Below are 9,269 nucleotides of genomic sequence, written 5' to 3'. Positions count from 1 at the left end.
ACGGCTGTCGTCAGCCCGGGTGTGTAGCTGCCTCTACTAGAGTTTGGTAAATTTTCACTGATTTATAACATGGTAATGGTTAACGGGAAGCTCCGTCAGAACTCACCTGCCTCTGCAGTTGCACAAACGCTGAGGAGACTGGTTCCCACTGCATCCACGCACAAGCCACAGCCACCTGAGTCCTGGCACACAGTTCATGGGCCCCTTGGCTTTGGCACCGAAGAGACCCAGCCTTGGGGGCTAGTCTCGTGTGTCATCCGTGTCTTCTCCGCCACCCTGCTGGGATGTCCTGTCCCCACGCCCCACCCAGGAAGCGGGACCTGCACTCGGCCGCCTGTCACTGACCTGTTCACGGAGGGTCACCCCACGTTTGCCTGATCACCGCATCCAGCCCTTGGCACTCAGCCCCAGCGGAGCCCGTCTGTTCCCTGCTGCACGTGGGCCTGTTCGGGACGCCCCAGGGATGACTCGCCCCCAACAGCAGCTACTGACAGAGCTCATTCCAGCCACAACTTTTCTACTGTGTGTAGCTCCCAATCTGTCCCCAGACGCCAACACCGGGAGGTGGGTCCTTGAGCTCAGGTAGGTTCTGCTCGTTTAGTACACCAGAGGCCCAAATGCAGCAGAAAGACAGCAGTTGTACCGATGGACGGCAGTCCTTGCGAGCACCAGCTGGTGTGTATTCTCGGTGCACAGCAGGCTTTGTACCCTGGTTTGCAATATACCTCCAGTAACCTACCCACTGACCTCGTGGACACGGAGATTCTGACCAGAAACACTGTTGACACGCAGCCACGGCTACATCCCATGTGATCAAGAGCATCCTTCGGTCCAGGCAGCTTTAGATCTTCCTTTATCTGTAATGGGGGGAAAAAACCACAGAGCCTGACACAACGTATTCAAATACCCAGGTAACAGAGAAGATTGGCAAAAGCTAAGTTTAAGTACATGCTTTTCTCCCTTCCCCTTGCTCCCCTCACCGAGGTGGTAATTGACTTTGTATGTGGGTAAGCCTGGTGGTTAGTTCCCTACCAGGGAAAACAGACGCCTAAGTAGGATGAGATGAGTGTAACGAGTTACCACAAGATACGGATACGTTTCAAATAGTTTCCATGGTTTAGGGATGCCACCCATTGTTCATTGAGGATAAAGAACCCGACAACAGGCTGCCCAGCTGGCCGGTGTCTGTAGTCCTGAAGCTTTTCCCCTGATGGTCATGAGGGCCCACACGTCTGACCGCGGTCATGAGGGCCCACACGTCTGACCGCAGTCCTGATGTCCAAATACAGGCAGCACCTCAGCCTCAGAGTAAACTGCCCCAAGCAAATCTGAAGGCACCATGACAACACCGTTCCGTGTGTCAAAATTCTCTTCAATATTTTGTAATTTATAAAAAATTTATAATTATCTACCTAGAAACTGCTTCCTCTTTTTTTATTTTTTGGCTGTGCTGGGTGACATACAGGATCTTAGTTCCCCCGGCCAGGGATCGAACCCGTGCCCCCTGCGGTGGGAGCGTGGAGTCCTAACCCCTGGACCGCCGGGGAAGTCCCGCTAATTATTTTTTGATATTGTCTGAATCATTCACCCTCCAGCCTTCACTGAATCCAGTCAGTGACTCCGAAGTCCCGATTTCCACCTCTGCCCCCGCACCCGCCAAAAGTCAACTAACATCGTGTAATTTCGATTCGTAGATGGGTCGTCAAGAGGGATTTCACATGTGGACGTTCTGAAGAACGTAAGTATTCTGCCGGAAGTTGTATGAGCTTTGGGCTCTTACTGGAATAAGCTCAAATAAATGCTTGCTTGTTCCTCCAACCTGTTACAAACAATTCCAGTGACGGGTGTATGGAGCACCTGGTATTAGAAATGGTCCAATACATCAAATCCGCACAGCTTTTTGTATGTGAACCGCACCTCCAGAAAGAGGTTTTAAAAAACCATCCACACTCACCTATTATGACCAAGTCACTGTGCTGCCACTGGAGATGAAATTCGTGTATATAAAATCCAATCACCCAGACAAGTTATTGCCATTCCTTAAAAAAAAAAAAAAAAGAAATTGTCTTCATTAGAAGGGGGATTCAGTTCAAATGGGTCAGCATGTTGGATTTTTTCATCTGGGTGTGGTAAAATCTTAAATTTCTTTCAAAGTAAAATTAGATACCTCGACAAATAGGTAAGGCCATCTTAAAATGCTCAGTCAGTAAAAATATGTTAAATTCAGGTGCCTCTTGGTCCTGCAGCTCATTCTCCCTGCACCTGCTACCTAGGCCTGTACTTTGGCGTCCCTGGCTGCTTCTCACAAAGGCACTGCCGGGTGACCGCCTGGCAGTTTGCATTAACGCAGACGTGAGGTCCAAGCGCCCAGCCCAGGAGAGGGAGGCTCCTGGCAGTGGGGCCCCACCTTGCCTGCTCCCCTCCCAGGCGAGAGGAAATGGTTCCCTCAGACCACGGTACCACAGTGATAGCCTGGAACATGGGTTTCCTTCAACCGACCAACTCCTGTGGGTCCTGCCAGGGCTGCCGTCCACCATCCCTCCCCCAGGGCATGGACTTCCTGTAGCAACTGTGCATCAAACAGCTTTCAGAAGGCCTGGGCATCTGTCCCTAAGTAGATTCGGAAGATACTTACTATTGACGTCATCCTGAAAATGCAGGAAACTCAATTCTCATGGCTTGTGTTTGGAGGCCCGGCCGTCCTTGTTAGGCTAGGCTATGGTTTAGGGAACAGAGGCACAAAGTCTTGAGCTGCTTTTTATTCCACACCCATTCAACAGGACAGTTGCCAAGTGTGAGGGGGGTGGGCAGGTACAGGTACTGAATCTGAGGACGGGAGGGAACCACCCAATCACCTACCGTCAGTCCGCCTTTGCTCACAGATGTCCTAGGTCCTACCAAAGGCACTCCTCATCCTGCAGGAACTCAAGACACAGCAGCAAAATCTCATTCAAATTTACCTTCCCACTCTCGATGAGACTCACACACAAGCTGGGCAACTGGCTCCGTGGTGGTTACTTACAGCACGTTAGTCGCGGAGGCGGATGGACTGTTGAGAGGAGCAGCAGAGCTGTGGTCCCAGCCAGGACTCGCGGGCAGTTAGGCCGTCCTTGGAGCCCCAGGGCACTGCAGGATCTGGGGGGAGGGACGGTCCCCTGGGGTGGTGGCAATGCTCTTTGCCTGGTTCACACACTGGGAATCTTTTATGATTGTTTGAAAAGGAAGAATGTACTAGAAAAACAAAGAGTGGATACCATTACACAAGTGCTTAGTCTATTACTACTTTTAATAACCTGTTTAACTTTTAATTTTTTAAAACTAACCTGTTAGGTGCCAGATTGGTCCAAGAAACTGTAAGGACTTAGCTTTGGCGTCTTCCTCTGGCCCTGCTCTTGGAACCTGGCCTCCGGGCAGGTAGGGACCACACAGATGTTGACAAGCATGTTCACGTCTCACATCACGGGAGTTGCCTGTGGTTTATGGGGACCACGAAGCCCCTGAGACTGAGCCTTCCCCGGGGCCTCTGCTCCCACCTCCCGTTCCTTCTGTCCTCGGGCCGGGAAGTGACCGCCTGGGGGCTGAGTGACAGTGGTATATCGCCAACACCAGGACCGTGGATGAGGAGTGACTGTCCTTCGAACAACTGGTCGGAAGCAGGAGGGAGGCGCTGGTGGTAGACACGGTCCCCAAGCCGCACTCGTGACCAGCGCCCGGGAACAGGGGCCACTCTTCCCACGGGAGGTGTCGGGATGACCCCGTCCAGCCTTGCAAGTGTCCACAGAGAAGCCATGGGAGGCGCTGAGGCCTGGGAGCTGCTGTTCAGTCGCTGGAGGAAATCGCGGGGCTGAGCACAAGCGTCAAGGAGAAAAAGACGACAAAAGGCTTAAGATGGGAAGAGCTTACAAAGGCCAATCTCAGGAGGGCAGCCCTTGGGGCCTCAGGAAGACACTGGGAATACCCGTTTGCACAATCATTATGTCTTTTATTTACATATAGAAATTAGTAAAACTTAAAACAAAACCAAATGCGACTTGTACAGAAATCCTTTAATTTTCTTTATTTTCACACATTAAAAAATGAAACACACTATACAAATGGTTTTTCATAGCGGATTACACGTGGGTCCATTCAGACCTGCTCTCCAGGCGCTGCCGGCCTCCGAAGGGCCGCCCGGCCGGCCGCTGTCATTCACGTGGCCAATGGGTTGATTCGGATGCAGAAGCATGCAGCCCTCAGCGAGGAAGGTTCCATCCCCTCTGGTCTTAAATTAGCTTAAATGGCGTCGGTGTCCGTATTTACAGACGTGAAGTGTGGCGATCCTGAGCAGTTCTCATCGCCCCGAGCCCGCGATGGGAGCCTGGGCCTCGGGCCGAGCAGGAGGTCCGCATGGCGCTGCCGCCGCCGCCGCCGCCTCGTCTCCATCCTTCCCACGGGACGAGGGGCTGCGCCGCGGTCAGACCCCTCCAGGAGGGTTAGGCCAGGTAACTGTAGGTGTCCTTTTCACCATCCACTCGCTCCAAATATTCCTTCTCGATCAGAATGTCAATGCATTTCTGGGCGCCGTTTTTAGAAGAGGAAGAGGTAGTGAAAGGGAAAGAAAAACATGTTCAGGGTCCGAACGGAGACGGACCCCCCTCCATCCCTGGGGCACCGCCGCCTCCCCGCCCAGAGCCCCGCCCCCGGGGCTCCCGTCCCTCCAGCCGCACCCGCCCCGCGGTACCTGCCACCCAGTTTCTGTTTGAAATGACGGCAACCAGAAACGAGCCTCGAGTGTGCCCAGGGGCCGCGGGCCACCCAGGGGACCCGGAGCAACGAGCCACATCCATGGAGACCGCCTCCCCCGCGGGCTCGGGCGGGGACTCTCAAGACCCTCTGGGCAGAGTTCAAGGCGGCAAAGTGCCACACGGAGGTGGTGACACCAGGGCGTGGCTACCCGGCCGGGAGGGAGCGCGAGGCTCCCTCTCGTCTGGGGCAGCTGATCGCTTTGCCAAGGTCAGCAAGCTGAATGCTGAGGATTTGGCCCTTCTCTGTGTACGTGCTTCAATAAAACGCTGAAAAAAATCATCCTATTTTCTTTTGCAGAAACCTATTATACGTGACTAAGCCAAGTTCCTTCTTCGCGACACAGCAATCAGCCTAGTGTGGTTACCTCTTCTGGCTTCTGAAATGTAATCTGAATGCTTCTGCTATTAATTCTTGTACCTTAATTACTGGGACCCGAGGCTTGAACCTTGAGGACAGCTGGGTCAGCACTTCTCCAAGTAACTGCTGGTGCTTCAGAACCTTCCTCATTTTCATAATTCTCACAATAGCCGCCTGTGTGACCAAGGAAAGAAAAACAAATGTGCTTAACGGAGTTATAAGAACTTAGCCATAGTAATTAAGAAGAACTAGCAACAAGGCTGCCAAACACGCAGAGGACTACGATTTCCTAACAGGTAACAAGCACACCGCAGGTCAGAGCGGGCAGGGCGCCAACTCCATCTACTTAAGTTTCAGCGCCAACACAACAAACATTAAAATGTTTTGGTCTTATGAGCAGCAATTTTAGCAATTTAACCCAAGTAGAAAACACTTTTAAAATGAGAAAAAGTTCAGTCTTCGAAGCCACGGAAGCCGCCTGACCCTGCACTAAACAACTTCCCCTCCCTCCCATCTTAGTAACTCACCACAGGTATTTGCTCTCATCTATTTCATCGATTATTCCATCTACTCCATCCAGAACCACCCATCATCCTGGCCACCACTCCCAAGTCACAGGACACACAGCCCAGAGGAAGCACCACCCCCGCTGCGGCGGCCACCTCCCACGCGAGGGGACAGGCACCCAGTGTCACCTGGATCAGAAGCTTGCGATCTTCCTCGATGTTTTTGTGTGTGGTTTCTTGTTCCTGCTTCTGTTCCGTTTTCATTGGCACATTGATGTTAACCCTTAATTTCTTACTGTCAAGAAAATCGAGGAAATCAATCACTATTGTTTTAAAAGGCACGCAGTAAAGGCTTCTTTCTGTTTTCAATCTTTAAGAGGTGCTTTGCTCCCCAGACGGAGGGTGGAGAGTGTGACCGACCATCTCCCGCTTCCCTGCCACACTCATCTCTCTGAAAAGCCCCTAGTTCTCTGCAGGGCGGGTTCCTGCTCTGCCAGCAGCAGGACGTCTGTATTGCAGGAAATTCAGTTCCTTAACCTGCTCTCCCAAACTCTGTCAAGTGAAATAAAATCAAGACACGGGGACACAGAGGTCCAAACTTTCTAGGCGAGCCATTTAAGGAGACATTTATTTGCCAATAGAAGAAAAACCCCAAAGCTGAAAGAGTCAAATGGAGACCCACCCAGGATGGGTCAGAGGGAATCAGAGGACCCTGTCAAAGGCCTGCCAGGCCTGGCACCGTGCTCACAGCCCCCCATCTGAGGTGACACCAGTAAGTGCACTGGGGGTCAGGGGATAAGTCTATGGCCTAGGACCATCTACTTGTTAGATTTTCCTTACTTTTTATAACCAAGATATAATTTTATTAAGGTATCTGGCTTCAATTCCACCTCATCAACATTTGCATTTTCGTCTTCCAAGACCTATAAGAAAACAACTGTTACTACGTAATCTCAGGAAAAGGCTTTCTTCTAGCTTAACATAAAAAGTACACAAACATACCAATAACTTTGACTTCAATAAAATCTGTAGGACTTGTGCCAAAATGTCCTGCAATTAAAGAGAAAAGAGAAAATGCATTTTTCTTTGTAATAAGAACCACAGCCCCAGTCCCACAGTCCATTCTTCTATGGAAAAATAAAAGTCACTGAAGTAGAATATGCCCGGAGGAAAAAGAGGGATGGTGCCTCTTACAGGGTCCCCAAAACCTACTCCTAAAAGTGAAATCAACCCCTTTCTGCTCTTGATCACCTAGTATTAAAACTGACAATTCTACTACAAATATTAGAAATCGTGCATAACTGATTTTTTGACTAAATCTTCTTAGATGCCTGACGGCGCATCTTGAACACTGATCACCGCAAAGAATGAGCAGAGGGAGTGTCATGGGCCCGGACACGGTGGACAACACCGTCTGCTCACAAACAGGACGGGGATGGTGCCCGTCACCCTGCCGCTCACCCACCTTTGGTGAAGTCTAAGCCCGTCGTGTGGCCTCTGGGCCGCTTCCTCCCCCCGAGAGCAGGTGGGCAACCGTTTCTCAGCTCTCCTTTAGCTCCACAGGTTCCCGATCCCATGGAATCGGACAGTCACCAGGCCGCTCACATGCGCAGCCCCTCCTCCCTGGATGGAAAGGGCCGCCCCCCATGTAAGGGAAGCCCATCCTGGTCAAGGAGAGCTGGAGAGGCCTCTGGTGTGGTGACTGGCCCAGAGTCCAGAGCAGGATGAGGATGCTACTGGCCACGCCCGGGGCACGGATGCAGAGGCTGCCTTCCCGAGCCAAGCTGACTCCTACTGTGGAGGGCAGGGGAGGGGTCAGCCCCCCACGGGGAGCCGGCTCTGCACTAAAAACTGGCTCAGGGGCTGGTGGGGAGCTCAGCTCCGAAAAGCAGGTCCCCAACCAAGGGCAGAGCCCCACACCAGGGTCTGGGGGCAACCTCCACCCTAACGGAAGCCTCCTCCTTCTGGTGAGGAGTGAGGAGTGAAGAACACTCCTACGTGCAGAGAAGCAGATTAGTTTTGTTATTAGAAACTGAGAATGTATTCTGGACTGACTTGAAGCAGGACTCAAAAATAAACGACTTTCCTAATTCACATTCTACGAGGCCAGAACTAGCCCGACACCAAAACCAGACAAAGTCGTCAAAAGAAAATGGCAGACCAATTTCCTATGAATGAAGATGGAAAAATCCTCAAGAAAATTCCAGCAAACATATAAATTCCAGCAGCATATAAAAAGCATTATATACCATGACCAAGTGGTATTATCCCAAGAATGCAAGGGTGATTCAACATTAAAAAAATCAACATAATGCACCATTATTGATGGACAAAAAGCACAGTTATCTCAATGCAGTAGAAAAAGCATTTAAACAGAATCCAACACTCTTTCATAATAAAAACACTAAAACCAAAACGAAACTAAACAAAAAACTAGGAATAGAAGGGAATTTCTTCAGTCTAGTAAACAGCATCTAAGAGAAACTTAAGTGACTGTAAGGCTTCCCCCAAGATCAGGAACAAGACAAGGATGCCTGTTCTTACCACTTCTGTTCAACAATGTACTGCGAATTCTATCCAAAGCAATTAGGCAAGAAAAATAAATAAAAGGCATTCAAATAGGAAAAGTAAGTAGTAAAACTATCTGCATCTGCAGATGACATGGTCACATATTAAAAAAGCCCTAAAGTATCCACACAAAAAATATTAGAATAAATGAGTTCAGCAAGGCTGCAGGATACAAGTTCAATACATAATTACATTTCTACACACCAGCAATGAACAAACAATTCCATTAACAATAGCATCAAACTTAAAATACTTAGGAATAAATTTAACCAAAGAAGTGTAAAGGCTTGCATAATGAAAACTATCAATATGAGACACAGTTTAAAAAGAATAAAAGACAGTCTGAATAAATGGAAAGACATCCATGTTCACAGAAGACTTAATATTGTTAGGACGGCAATTCTCCTTCCAAAGCAATCTACAGATTTAACAGAATCCCCATCACAATTCCAACTGCCTTTTTTGCAGAAACGGACAAGCTGGTTCTGAAACTTATATGGACCCAGAATAGCCAACACAATCTTGAAAAAGAACGAAGTTGGATGTCACAATTCCAAAACTTACTACAAAACAACAGTAACCAAGACAATGTGGTACTGGCATAAGAACAGACATTTAGATCAGTGGAAAAGAATTGGGAATCCAGAAAGAAACCCATACATCTATGGCCAATTGATTTTGACAGGTTGCTAGTACGAACCAATAGGGAAAAAACATGTACAAAAATATCCAATCACTATGTTGTACACCTGAAGCTAATGTATTAATTTATACTTCAATTATACTTCAATAAAAAGTCAGGGCTTCCCTGGTGGCACAGTGGTTGAGAATCCATCTGCCAATGCAGGGGACACGGGTTCAATCCCCTGTGGGTCCAGGAAGATCCCACATGCCACGGAGCAACTAAGCCCGTGTGCCACAACTACTGAGCCTGCGCTCTAGAGCCTATGAGCCACAACTACTGAGCCCATGAATAAATAAATGTATGTGTGTGTGTGTGTGTGTGTGTGTATATATATATATATATATATATATATATATATATATATAAAG

At 49.2% G+C, this 9,269-nt stretch overlaps 1 protein-coding gene across 4 annotated transcripts in view; it reads right to left on the bottom strand.

The window, feature by feature from the left end:
• Window positions 1-3,904: 3,904 nt before the first annotated feature.
• The window catches only part of CUL1 (cullin 1), a 177,494-nt gene continuing 172,129 nt past the window's right edge, over window positions 3,905-9,269 (bottom strand). For all 4 annotated transcript variants that reach the window (XM_079932393.1, XM_079932394.1, XM_079932395.1 and 1 more), the window contains exons 18-22: window positions 6,651-6,698; window positions 6,489-6,571; window positions 5,838-5,943; window positions 5,203-5,316; window positions 3,905-4,553 (exon numbers count right to left, since the gene is read on the bottom strand). In XM_079932393.1, the coding sequence (XP_079788519.1) occupies window positions 4,473-4,553; window positions 5,203-5,316; window positions 5,838-5,943; window positions 6,489-6,571; window positions 6,651-6,698 (432 nt within the window). In that variant the 3' untranslated portion in view covers window positions 3,905-4,472. The remainder of the gene's footprint in view (window positions 4,554-5,202; window positions 5,317-5,837; window positions 5,944-6,488; window positions 6,572-6,650; window positions 6,699-9,269) is intronic.

Source organism: Stenella coeruleoalba (genome assembly GCF_951394435.1).
Source record: "Stenella coeruleoalba genome assembly, chromosome: 9".
Lineage (NCBI taxonomy): Eukaryota > Metazoa > Chordata > Mammalia > Artiodactyla > Delphinidae > Stenella > Stenella coeruleoalba.
The sequence above is the reverse complement of the archived record's forward strand: the minus strand, read 5'-3'. Positions and strand labels throughout refer to the sequence as shown.